Consider the following 13,874-nt stretch of genomic DNA (forward strand, 5'->3'; position numbering starts at 1 on the left):
CAAAGTGATACACAATCCACATGGAGAAGAAAACAGTAAGTCAGCAACAGCCAAATCATGCTACAAATACAATGGCATGATTGCTTCTGCAGCTATTTGGCATATTTTTATAATTAAATGTCAACTAATTATATTCAAATGTAATTGAGCTGTGAATCCACAGCATCACTATAGATATCACAAGCATCCATTCAAGCGTATTTCAGAAATCAAACTGAATAAGTGAGGTAATAGCAATACATCTAGGGTAGAGTACTTTTACAGCATAATGAGCAAAGCACGGAGAACACAAAGTTCAAGCATGAAAGGAGTGATGATGCAAAACTACAATACTTTTAGAGAGGTAATAAAACTACAATACTTACAACTTAATAAAAGTATTATGTGAGTAGATACAAACAACAGCCGCAGTTTGTCACTCCTCAAAGATGTTCAGCTTGCACTATTCAATAGTCTGTCTTACTAGGCACAAGTTGATATGCTCTGGCCAGTTTCCCTTCACCGGAGTCCATCGGTCTCCAGGACCAAGCTCCACTGTTATTCCTCAGCTCGGTTCTCAACCTCAGCACCAGCATGACCAAAGCCACAAACAACCCAGCAAAGATGAAACCACAGAGCAGGGAGCGGGCAAATTCTCCAATCCCCTTACCCACCACATACTCCATGTCTAGATCAATTGAGAAGTCTCCATCCATACCTCCACTGGTCTTGTTCATCCTCATTATCTCCAGTGCATTAAGGATGCCACTTACTTCATCAGATAGACTCTTCTTCGAGCCACCAATCGCCAATTTCAGTATCCCTTCATCCTTCACATCGACAATAAAGTCAATGTAATAAGGATAGGCCAAGAATCCGGTGACACTGGAGAGATCGAAATCCTTGACTGCAAGATCACCATTGACGTAGATATTGAAGTAGAGCTCGTACAGCACCTTACTGGCAATGTCACAGAAGTGCATACGCACAAGGTACCGGCTGCCAGTAGGCACAGGGAAACCCCAAGTGACATTGGCCCCTGGCCTCACCGATCTCGCAGAGTTGTAGACATTGTCGGGAGCCACCTCCCTGGTCATCTGCCTGCTACCCTTGGGATAAGCAATCCGGCCGCTGAATGACCATGCCCTGTAGTTGGCCGAGTGGGTGTCGACGAGGAATTTCTCATCGTTAACCCATGTCCGCCACAGTGTGCCATTGAATGGCGTGACCTTGCGCCCGGCGACGTTGATCCTGTAGAGCGTCTCAAACGCCTGAGACGATAGCCCGTGGATCTGAGCGGCGGCGCCGGACGTGACAAGGGTGCCGATGTCGCCAACGAGCTCCTCAGGCGCAGAAACGAGCTCGACGGCGTTGACGAAGGCGGTGGAGCCGGAGTCGGGGACGAAGGTGAGCACGAGGACGTCTGAGTCCACGGGGAGGATGAACTCCTTGACGACGGGGGACGAGGCCGTGAAGTTGTGGAGGAGGAGCAGCCCCGCGGCGCCGACGTGGAAGCGGGACGCGGCGAGGGCGGGGGCGAAGGGGTAGAAGTGGAGGCGGAGGATGTGGTGCCCGCGGCGACGGACGGCGAGGTCGTAGGACGCGCGGCAGGAGAAGACCCGCGCGGAGGCATGGAGCGGGGACGGCGGCGGCGGGGAGCCAGGCGGCGCCGCAGAGGAGAGGGACGGGGAGGAGGACCGGAGGCGGGTGGACGCGCAGCCGGAGTCCGGCACGAAGCGGCGGCCGTCGGGGAGGACGGCCGGCGCCGCCGCGCCACACGCGAGGAGGTGGTTGTCCACCGGGGCGAAGCGCGCGGCGGCGGCGGCGAAGCAGAGGGCGCCGATGAGTATGAGGCCGAGGGCGAGGCGGCGCGAGGTTGGTGGGGCGGCCATGGCGGTGGGGGACGGCGAGGTGGTGGTGGATTTGGTTGACGATTTGTTGAGCTGTGGGAGGGGGGGAGAGCGCCGAAATGGCGTTGGATTGGTTGGGGGACAGCTGGAGGTCGGCGGGCAAGGCGGAGTGGAGGAATCAATTCAGCGCGTCGAGCTGGGGGAGACGACTCGCTCGGGTGGCGTGGAGGGGCTACGCGTTGTGGCCGTGCCGGTGCGGTGGTTTGATTTGGCTTGGTCAGTCTTGGACGCGTCGGTCAGTGTGGTGTGCGGCCGCGTTATCTCGTTGGGCCATAAGGTTTTACTCGTGAGCGTCCAGGTTTGTGATGGGCTGGACTGAAAGTAATATCCAAGATTTGGCCCAAACTCTTCAATGGTATCTCTACCTCTATTTATCTATCTACCCCTATGATACACTACTCTAAATTATTCTATAGCCATTGAACAAATCTCATCTCTATAGTCATAAACTAAACTACGTCCATCCCATAAAACGTCTCTATAGTCATAAACTAAATTATACCCACCTCATGGTCCTCCTTTGGATCTGCAGTGCCCCCTCACGACGGTCCTCCTTTGGAATCTGCAGTGCCCCCCTCAACCAGTGCCCTCAACGTAAACTTATGTAGCTACTACTACTACATAGTCTGTACCAGCGTACATACCAATGGATTCAAACATTCTTTCGAGAATCGGCGCAGAGAAAAGGAACATCCAGGATTGATGTTCCATCCACGTAACCCGTTCAGGAAACCGATCTACAGGCTGCAATAGTCCTGCTGACTCCCTCCAAATCGAATTCGTGGATGGAGTGCATGGAGAGAAGAGAAGGCGAACTCACGGGACAAGGAGCTGGAAGTGCTGGCGGCTCCGGTCGTGGCCGCTCGCCGCCCACCGTCCTCCGCTCCCGGCCGCTTGCCAGCAACGTCCTGGGCGGGTTTAGGATTCAGACGTGTCGTCCTCCGCTGCGCTTCCTCCGTCGAGGCCGCCCGTTCGCCGGCAACGTCGTCCGCTCACTGCAGATCGAAAGAGAGGAAGGATCGTCGAATGTGGTTGAGTAAAGAGAGAATACGTGAGTTAATTTGGTGCGTATATTTTTAGTGTAGTCTATTTGTGTGTGCGTTTTGTGGAGTGAACGTAGTTTAGTTTATGACGATAGAGGTGAGATTTATTTTATGGTTGTAGGATAATTTGAAGTGGTATATTATAGGGACAGAGATAGAGATAGAGATTTAAATCTTTTACTCCACATGTGTGCTTGTATTTACGGCCGATCATTCATCTATGTTAGTGCATGTGCATCATTGTGCTTCGTAGAAATAAAACATTTGTTGATTAACGGTACCTTCGTCTAAAAAAATATATGCAATTATAGGCTTGAATTGAGTCAATTTTTTTTTTAAAATTTAACTAAATTCATATAAAATGTTGTTAAAATTGATGACACCAAAACATTTCCTAAACCTTGGGCACCTACAGTAGTAGGAGTCAGGTACGAACTCTTAGATGTTATCATATCATATATGTCTAGATATTATCTTTTTGTATATATCGTACATTTAGTAGATTGGCCCACATGCTGCAGACCAACGGAGCTCGGCGGGCTGGGGATCACGGACATCAAGCTGACGGGTTACGCCCTGCAAACACGCTGGCTATGGCTGCAAAAAGCCGACCAGGACAGAGCTTGGAGCCAACTGCCGATCAAGACATGCCCCCAGGTGCAAGCTTTCTTCAAGGCGTCCACGTACTCGGTCGTCGGCAACGGGGAACAGACGTTCTTCTGGGAAGATAGATGGCTCAACGGAGAGTCGGTGGGCGAGTTCGCGCCATGTCTTCTCAGTTTGGTACCGCAAGCAATCCGTAGCTGACAAACACTGAGCATGGCCATGAACAACAAGACCTGGGCACGGAGCTTCACCGGTGGAATGTCCATGCAGGCGATCATCGATTACCTGCACCTATGGCAACTGCTGGAGGGCGTCCAGCTGACTGGAGAGCGAGACCGCACGATGTGGCGCTGGACGGCGAGCGGCGAGTACACGGCTAAATCAGCCTATACAATGCTGCACGCTGGCTCATCTCCATTCCCCGGCCACAAACTCATTTGGAAAACATGGGCACCACTCAAAGTAAAGATCTTCCTATGGCTGGCCATGCGTCGGCGGAACTGGACCGGCGACAGGAGAAGAAGACATGGTCTTGAAGCCCGGGAAAACTGCTACCTCTGCGACCAAGAGCCCGAGACTATCGATCATATCATGGCGACTTGCTCCTTTACCAGAGAGATATGGTTCTTGGTGCTCAGGGCCCTGGAAATCCAATCGCCTCAGGCCGCAGTCACCACCTTGGGCTGGTGGCGACGAATTCGGGCAGCAGCACCCGGTGAGCGAAGGAAATGTCTCGACACGCTATTCGCCCTCGTGTCCTGGCAGCTGTGGAAGGAACGCAACGCGCGGTGTTTCAGAAGCTTGACAGCTTCCATCGCCGAGACGCTCCACATGATCAAGATCGAAGCTAATCGTTGGATCGAAGCGGGAGCTCAGGGCCTACGTTGCCTGGCGCAAAGATGACAGCTGCCTCTCTTCTAATCGAAACTTCGATGTGCTTAATTACAATGTAGTCACCAAACAATTGTCATTGCCGTCTACGACATTCTTGTAACATAAACCTTTCTTCTTCTAATGCAAAGATACGCACTCTCGTGCGCATTCGCGAAAAAAAAGTGTTCCTATTAAAAGACATAGAGAAGATATATACTGGTTCACGCAAAAAGCTTAGCTCTTAAAAGACATAGAGAACATAAACCTTTCTTCTTCATGTGGTATGTATAGCTTAGAGCTAGCCGTTGAAAGTGCCATATCATAAATATTAGTATTTATATAGGTTTGATTAAACTTTAAATTGTTTACCTCCTCGAGAAGCAAGAAACAAGTTCAATGTTTTAGGACGAAGTCAGAAATACTAGTTGTATTCGTATCGTCTTCCTGTTGTATGTAAGTCAATTTCAATATGTTTTGTGGGATCAAAACAAGCAGCGGAAACATGGATTCCCTGCTCGACCGGTCAGCCGCTCTGTGTTCGACTATGCCCACGTCGGTGGATGCTAACCAAGAAGCATAACATAGCGAGGCAAAGATTCGGAAGATAAGTCTCCACTAATTGCAGCATGATGACAGTTCTTTGTTTAAGTGGAGAGTGCGCGTCACTATCACACGACTTTTCTTCCATCCCAACCCTGAACCGCGTTCCGATTTCCACACTTCGCCCTGGGCTCCACGGCAACCATTGATCCAGCTTAGAAATTGCTTATTGCTCAGAGCCAGTTACGTGCGTTCCCTTTAAGTAGTCTTATTATGACCAAACTGAAAGTCTGAAACCTTCACCTCACATGCAGTCCTTGGGGGAACATCGATAACTAACTGAATGGATCTTTTTTTTTATAGAAATTGGAGGGGCTCAGGAGCACCTACTGAAATTTATTAAACTCAACCAAGAGGGTTACAGAGGAGATACAATTTAGGCGAAAAAGAAGTAAAAGGAAGAGGAGAAATTCAGGAAACATAAAACGAAACAAAAGAAAATTAGAGCTATTACACAACTTGCTCTAACCATAACTCTATTGATTGAAAGTATTTCTTCTTGGCCCTCCACAGGAGGAGGCTGAAGGTATGCTTGAAAATTTGTGAGCAACGAAGACTGCTAGCAGGAATGCCTCTGAAAACAACATCGTTCTTGATTGCCCATATGCTCCAACTCATAACGATGATAATTTCCATGAAGAAGGGGACATTTAACTGCATTCTGAAATCTTCAAAATTCTGGTAGGGGTTAAGAGGGTTGTTTACTGTCAGTCCAATCAAGCCCCAGCATTCTCGAGCCATTTCACTGTCAAGGAACAAGTGCTCCACTGTCTCTTCAAGATTATGAGCACAGAGCACGAAATTGAAAGAAGCCAAATGAAAGTTTTTCCTTTTTAGAATACTACGCATGCTAAGTCTGTCTTGAGAGAGCAGCCAGAAAAAAAAAACTCGTGGTTGTGCTGACAAGAAGACTTCCAAATCCATTTGAAGATTGGATGTGACCAACTCGATTATGAAAGATGGCGATAAGCTCTCTTAGAAGAAAAGATGGAGGTTCCTCAAATATATGTCTAGGTATCTGCACCATTCACCATCTGAAGGTTTTGGAGAAGATGTTCAATCTGCTGGAACTGATCAAAAGCCTCAACCGTCAAAGGAAGATTAAAGAGAGAAGAGGCAGTGGTGACAGCAACTGCAGTTTTGAGAGAAATGTCTGTTTTTTTAACAAAAGAGTAGAGATCAGGGAATGTCAGTTTTAGAGGTTGTCCCTGCCAGCAATCATCCTAGAGAAGGCATGAGGAGCCATCTGCAACTGCTACTGAAGCCATTCCTTTAAACTTGTCCAAAAGTTTCAAAATATCTTTCCACCAAAAAGACCCCTTCTTGATATGATTTGGGAGTTTGCCATTTCTATAATATTTCTCCCAAATGAGATGCACCCAGGGGATATCAGCTTTATTGAAAAATTTATGAAGATTTTTTAGCAGTAAAGCTTCATTTTGGGTCTTGAGGTCTAAAACTCTCAGCCCACCATCTTCCTTTGGTCTTGTAACCATAGGCCAGGCTGCCTTAGCATTGATTCTGTTACTTTCCTCTTCTCCCCTCCACAAACAATGTTTTCTAAATTTGTCCACTTGATCTCTTATGGAAACATGTAGATGAAAGGTGCTCATAAAGAAGGTTGGGAGGGAAGTAAAGATTGAATTTTTTATCTGCAGTTTTCAAGCTTGGGAGAGGAATAAAGAAGTGCATACTAGCCTTCTCTCATATCTAGAAACCAGGGGCATGAATTCTTCAACCTTTGGCTTGGTGAGCCCCAAAGTAGCCCCAGGTAAGTGAAAGGGAGGCTGCCAGTTGAACATCCAAATGTGGCAGAAAGGTGCTTTAGTTTTTCTTCAGACAGATTAATTGGGACCATCATGGATTTTGAAAAATTCACTTTTAGTCCAGTAGAGGCAGCAAAAGTATTGAAGAGAGCCTTAAGAATAAACAGTTTGTCTACCACACCCTTCCATGATGACCAAAGTGTCATCAGCATACCGGAGGATTGGAAAATCATTTGTATATTGTAATGGAATTGGAAGGTTGAGCAATCCTTGATCCTTAGCTTTATTGATAATTGACTGTAGGTGGTCAGCAGCTAGCACAAACAACAGGGGAGAGAGTGGGTCTCCCTGTCTTACTCCCCTCTTGCAGTGAAAGACTTTTCCTGGAGTGCCATTTAGCAGTACTGAGGAAGTGCCAGAGTCAAATATCAACTTCATCCATGAAATCCATTTATCCCCAAAGCCTTTTTTCTTCATAATCTCCAACATAGCCCCATGCTCTATTCTGTCAAATGTTTTCTCAAAATCCAACTTGAGAATCACTAAGGGCAACTCCAACCAAACTCCTATTTGACCCCTCATCTTATTTTGAGACCTCAAACACATCAAAAACCTCTCCAACCAAGCCTCGATGGATGAGGGACTCTCATTTCTCTCTCCTGAACCCCTAGATGTAGGAGTCCCTCATCCTGCTTTCTCTCTTCCCATAAAGCTGACAAATGGGACTGATAAATAGGATCCATGACAATACAGTGTAAAGTAGAGAAAAATTAGGAGATCAGTCGGAGTGTGCAGAGGAGTAGGGGATGGAATATGGATGAGGACTCTCATTTGAAGGAATAGGGGGGTAAAATTTGAAGGTTTGGTTGGAGTTGCCCTAATTCCTTTTTAGAGGTGTGGCACAGACCATGCCAGACAGACAGACTGACGTTGAACACACGTTGCAACCACTGAACGAGATATCCCCACCGAGATTTCTTCTGGCCAGCTTTCTTTCTTTGGCACCTCGCCCTGTTCTACACTATCTGCTAGTCTATGCGTGGTCTGGTGTGAGTGTGACCACCAGAGAAGAAGAAAATGGCCGCAAAAGTTTTGTTGCCATGCGAGTAGTCGTACAGGCGCCTAAATTATGTAGCTCAATCAATCAGACAGACACTGGTCAATTTGCTTTGGCCGCATGCACACACGCTTACAACGATATCCGTGACCCCCTGATGCAGACCCGCAGAGTGTAGGGACAGCAGAGAATTTGGATCGCATTCGCAGGAGTTTTAGGTTGCAGAGTTCAGAGCACATTCACCAGCAGCTCTGAATTTCTTGGCTGCTGTGAATCTGTGATAACGTGCTCTCCTATCTATAATACTGTCAAACTAAGCAACGATAACAAAACAGTGATTAGTACACTCCAGTAGGTGACTCGGATTGTTTGCAGAGGCCGGTCCGCCGGCACCACCAGCCGCTCATCATCGGCCCTCGCCGCTGCTGAGCTGGGAGAACACCTTGCTGTTGGCGACGCCCACGTCTGTGACGACCGTGTCGTCCGGATCGTCCGTCGTCATGAAGCTCGTCGACAACGGCACCCAGCGCGGGACGACGACGTCCTCGGGGAACTGCGCGCCCACGGCGCCGCTGTCCTCGAACGCGTCCCGCCGCACGTGCGTCTCCTGCAGCTGCAGGCAGTACTCGAGGTTCCACAGCACGTCGCCCATGGACGGCCGCTCCAGCCCGTAGTCCGCCAGGCACCGCTCCGCCGTCTCCGCGAACTTGCGCAGCGAGTTCTCGTTCACCTCCCCGAGGATCCGCGGGTCGGCGATCCGGTCCAGCTGCCCGCGCCTCTGCCACCCGACGGCCCACTCGGCGAGGTTGATCTGGTCGCGCTCCAGCGCCTGGTCGATCACCGGCCGCGCGCACAGCACCTCGAACAGCACCACCCCGAAGGAGTAGACGTCGGACCGGTCCGTCAGCTGCTGCGTCTTGAAGTACTCCGGGTCAAGGTACCCGAAACTGCCCTTCACCGCCGTGCTCACGTGCGTCTCCCCGAACGACGGGCCGATGCGCGATAGCCCGAAGTCGGCCACCTTGGCGATGAACCCGTCGCCGAGGAGGATGTTGGTGGACTTGACGTCGCGGTGGATGATGTTCTCGGAGTAGCCCGTGTGCAGGTAGTGCAGCCCCCTGGCGGCGCCGATACACACCTCCAGCCGCTGCTTCCACGACAGCGGCGCCTCCCCGTCGGAGTCCGGCCCGTACAGGTGGCTCCGCAGCGTGCCCTTCTCCATGTACTCGTACACCAGGATCATCTCCGCCTGCTCGTTGCAGTAGCCGATGAGGGACACCAGGTGCCGGTGACGGATGCGGGACAGCACCACGATCTCCGTCTGGAACTCCGGCAGGCCCTGCCTGGACGCGCGCGTCGCGCGCTTTACCGCCACGCGGGTGCCGTCGCGGAGCGCGCCGCGGTACACGTTGCCGAAGCCGCCCACACCGATGAGGTTGCGCTCGTGGAAGTTGTCGGTGGCCGACCTCAGCTCCTCCAGCGGGATGTGGAGCTGCGTGCTCACCCTCTGCATCGCGCCGGTCGTGCCCTCGCCTGACCTGCTCGACGGCTCTAGCACCCACCCGAAGCTTTCCTGCGACCACGGCAGCGGCTTGCTGCTCTCCTTCTCCAACGGCGCCGGCCGCGCCATCCGCCTTTTTCTCCGCACGACGAAGAACAAGCAGAGCGCGGCGGCCGCGAGAACCGAGGCGCCGAGCACGGTCGAGAGCGCGATGATCAAAACTCTCCTGCTGCTACCACGTGACTCCGAAGGTCGCACCTTCATGATCTCCAGCCCGTTCAGGAAGCCCCCTTGGCTGCTCTTGGCGGACATGCCGATGCTGACGGTGAGGTTCCCGGAGATGGGCGCCGTGGCCTCGTAGTCCATGTATAAGGCCGTGTTCGCCTGCGTCTGTGTGGGCGTGAAGTCTTGGGTGCCAATGGCTTGAGCGACGAAGACGTTGAACACGATGACGACTCCGACGACGGAGCTCGGCGGCTCGTAGTCGCAGAAGTGGAGACGGACGAGGTAGTTGGACCCCGGTTCCGCCGAGAAGGTCCACGTGACGTTGAAACGCGGAGGTACCGCCCCTAATCCGGCCGCCGACACGTTCGCGGCGCGCTGCGTCTTGTAGACGACGTCGGGCGCCAACTCCCTGGTGTAGGTGGCGTAGACGATCGCGGTGGTCGTGTTCTGCAGCATGGAGGCCCCCGCGGGACCGAAGAGGAAGGGGTCGTCGGGGAGCCACGTCCGCCAGAGCGTGTCGTTCTCCTTGGTCACCTCGGGGCCGCCCACGTTGAGGCGGTACACTGTCTCCAGCGCGTCCTTCGGCCACGCGGCTTTGTCGGGGGCCGCCGCGCCTGCGCCCACCGGCGTCACGCTGCCGTTCCACAGCAGCTCCGCTGGAGCCGGGAACAGTTCGACGGCGTTGACGAACGCGGCCGAGCCGGCGTCCGGAGTGAACGTGACGCGGAATTCACCGGAGGCGCCTGCCGGGACGAAGAACTCCTTGACGACGCCGGCGCTCGGCGGCGAGAAGGAGGACAGCACGGTGTACGCGTCCTGAAGCCGAACAGAGACCGCGAAGCGCGCGGAGGAGATGCTGACGGTGGACGGCGAGGCAGGGGAGAAAGGGAAGAAGTGGAGGCGGAGGACGAGGAACGCGGCCTGCCCGGCGGAGTCGGAGAAAGAAAGCCTGTACGAGAAGGCGGAGCTGGAAGCGCGCGCAGCGGCGTAGAGCCGGGAGGCGGCGCTGTTGGGGCTGGCGTTCGTCACCGCCGCGACGCTTTTGGTGGTCAGGTAACGGTCGTCCGGGGTGAAGGTGCGGGCTGGGTTGTCGCGTGGGAAGGTGACGGTGGAGCCGGCGCCGCAGGCGAGGAAGAAGGAGAAGGCCGGGGAGAAGGCGGCCAGGGCGGTGGACGGGAGGAAGGTGGCGAGGAGGAGGAGGACGAGGACAGCCATTGTGAGTGGAGGCGTGCCGGCTGAGGGGGTGGCAGGCGACGGAGGGGATAAGCGAGTGCGGCGAGGACGACTGAGTGGTGTGTGGAGTCGGGCACGGGGAAGGGACTTGTGGATGGTGGGAAGACACGGGGACGGTGGACAGGAGCCCTGGACTGGAGTGGAGTGGACGGAGACTAGCGAGCTGGTTGCCTGGTTGGGTCATTCCAAATTTCTTTGTGCGTCCACTGGTCAGTGGTCACCCATGTGTTCATTCGGTTGGAAAGGCGGCTTTGCTTTAGTTTTGTTCTCTTCTTTGGGAAGGAGGAAGAAGGTAGGCTCCTACGGTATTAAATTTTCAAACCTCAATCAATGAATCGATACACACTAACCGTCTTCTAGTTTTTTTTTTTCCAGAAAGAGTCTATCTACTGTACACACGTGTGTTTTAACATAAGCCAACACATGGTTGTTGGCTGTATGTAAAACACACAGATTTCAACATAGGAAAAACCATGTGTTTTTACACTAGTTAGCACATGGTTGTTAGATGCCTAAGAAACACACGAATTGAAACACTGAAAAAAAAACGTGTGTTTTAAGATAATGCAACACATAAATTCCATCAGACAAACAAGGCCCACAATTGTTGTTCAGCCCAATACAGACATACCAGAGAGGCCCACTAACTAAGAAGGCAGAGAGGCACAATATCAGCAAAGAGTAGTTCAGCCCAGAGCCCAATAACCAAGAAGACAGAGAGACCCACTAAAGACATAGATGAGATCAGATCAGAGCAGGGGAAAGGAGAAAAGAACCGACAGATCAAAGATGAAGATCTCCTCTGCGTGGGGACAAGCAGACCAGAGTAAAGGGGCAACCAACCAACAGATTGAAGGGGATAAAGAAGTGGCTAACCTCAACATCCAAGGTAAGCACGCCCGTTTCCTCATGAAGATGTAATCCAAAACTGCTAGTATTTGCTGCAAACAAATTCAGGAATCAGAAATATAGAATCACAAATTCAGGAACTCAGGAAACAAAATTACAGAATACCGAAAAACAAATTGCACATTTAAAATAGTGCAACTAATATTTGCTGCTAATGCAATTATACTGATTTAACAAGCATTTTTTGATGTTGGATGTTTTAACAGAATAAGAACCAAGGAAGAGGTATAAGACAGGAGCAAATGTCAGAGCCACAATATCAGATTCAAAATTCTGAGCAAGTGTAAGGATACAACAATAATGATTTGTCTTTTGGAAAACAATGGCCAATTAAATATGGTCGTTAACCACCGTCAACAATGATCAACAGATGAAAAACGAAATTTATCAATCAAAAGGAGGGATGCAGTCAAATTCAATGGTCAATTAATTTATGTAATTGCATATGCTGAGAACTAAAATTGCAGTGCCCAATAGCTGCAATTAACATTGTTGGTGATTGCAATTGTGTAAACTGAATGTTTTATTTGTCTGGTTTACATCAACAGGAGATTTTACTAAACCTGCAGCTTACTAAATTACAGAAAAGCAGCAGTGACAGCACAGAAAACATATATTCATGGTACTGAACCAATTTAGAGCGGGGGAATAAAATTGTCCTATAAACCAATCGATTTGTCTTTTGGATGGAATTCCTAAGCATACTACAAGACAACAAGTGGAACCAAGCTCCAAGATCAGCATATAATGGTATCATAACAAATCACAAAAAATAGATGTCATCATGTTTTAGCACTGATTATAGGAAACAACTTTTTCCTATGAAAAGAACAAGAACAAATAAGAGGTTTGTGTAGACACAAATCACAATTAACAAAGTTCAAGATATGTTAGCACAAATCACAAGAAATAATTTTTTTTCTATGAAAGGACTACGACAAAAAGGAGGTGTGTGTTGGCACAAAAAATAAGAAAAAAATCACAAAGTTAACAAAGATGTGGTGTGTGCTAGCACAAATCACAATGAACAATTTTTTCTATGAAAAGACAAGGACAAAATTGATGACCAGGCCGTTAACAATCCATCTTCAATTCTCAGTGATGATATACCTTAAGGATGACCAGGTTGCTTACCTTGTTGTTGCATGCATTCCACAAAGTAAACACAATTGCCCAGCCCAATAGTGAAGGCTTCATGAGTTCCTGCTGCTGCTATCTGAAAACCAGGGAAGGCTATAAGTTAATTGCTTACTGCTGCTACTGAACTTAATAGGAACAACTAGATCCTGCACATACAGAAACACAAATAACAAAAATGAGATGTGTGTTGGCACAAATCAGAATTAACAAAAGTTCATGAAGTGTTTGCACAAACCACAAGAGACAATTTTTTTCTATGAATAGACAAGAACAAAAACTTGGCTTGGGGAAGGCACAAATCACAATAAAAAGAGGACAAGGGGTGTTAACATAAATCATAAGAAACAATTTTTTTCTATGAAAGGAGAAGGATAGAAAAGAGGTGTGTCTTGCCACAAATCACAATAAACAAAGTTCAAGATGTGTTAGCACAAATGACAAAAAATAATTTTTTTCTATGTAATGACAAGGACAAAAATGAGGTGTGTGTCAGCACAAATCACAAGTTAACAAAGGCCACTGACCCTCATCTCAAGATTGGTGAAATGTGTTGCAACAAACAACAATAAATAGATTACATGCCCATGAGACGTTCTACCATGTAACTGGTGATCTGCATTTAAGCCCGGAACAAGAACAACACATGAGTTACTCAAGACAAGATGATGCTACCAAAAGTAAGCAGGCATCAGAGCATCATGCAGGAATTCGGATCCCCAAACATGCAACTAAACTAATAGGTACAACATTTCTAAATCAGAGAAAACCAGTTTCACAAATTGAACTTGGAAGATCATTCACCTTGGGCAGCGATGGATTGGCTTATTAGTCATAGATTTCTAACTTTTTCAGTGCACTTGGGAAACAATCCTTAGGCTGATCCCTAATGAATACATCACCAAAGTCCAGAAAGTGACCAATATTGAGTGACAGTGCAGTGGCTGCTCTGAAACTACAATGAAACCACGTACAACCTAGTGCAACAGCACCCAAGTCAACAGAGTTGGAAGGATTATTGTGGAAGAATGATTT

The 13,874-nt window shown here is 49.4% G+C and overlaps 2 protein-coding genes across 2 annotated transcripts; both read right to left on the reverse strand.

Annotated features, from left to right (window-relative positions):
* Positions 1-200: 200 nt before the first annotated feature.
* Positions 201-2,160, reverse strand: LOC136450165 (probable receptor-like protein kinase At5g24010). The gene has a single exon (XM_066450509.1). The coding sequence runs from the start codon at positions 1,869-1,871 to the stop codon at positions 447-449; it is 1,425 nt and encodes a 474-aa protein (XP_066306606.1). The 5' UTR covers positions 1,872-2,160; the 3' UTR covers positions 201-446.
* A 5,849-nt stretch (positions 2,161-8,009) lies between these two features.
* LOC136450148 (probable receptor-like protein kinase At5g24010) lies at positions 8,010-10,918 on the reverse strand. The gene has a single exon (XM_066450491.1). It carries the CDS (start codon positions 10,773-10,775, stop codon positions 8,241-8,243), a length of 2,535 nt encoding a protein of 844 aa, XP_066306588.1. The 5' UTR covers positions 10,776-10,918; the 3' UTR covers positions 8,010-8,240.
* Positions 10,919-13,874: the final 2,956 nt, after the last annotated feature.

Source organism: Miscanthus floridulus, chromosome 1 (genome assembly GCF_019320115.1).
Source record: "Miscanthus floridulus cultivar M001 chromosome 1, ASM1932011v1, whole genome shotgun sequence".
Taxonomy (NCBI): Eukaryota; Viridiplantae; Streptophyta; class Magnoliopsida; order Poales; family Poaceae; genus Miscanthus; species Miscanthus floridulus.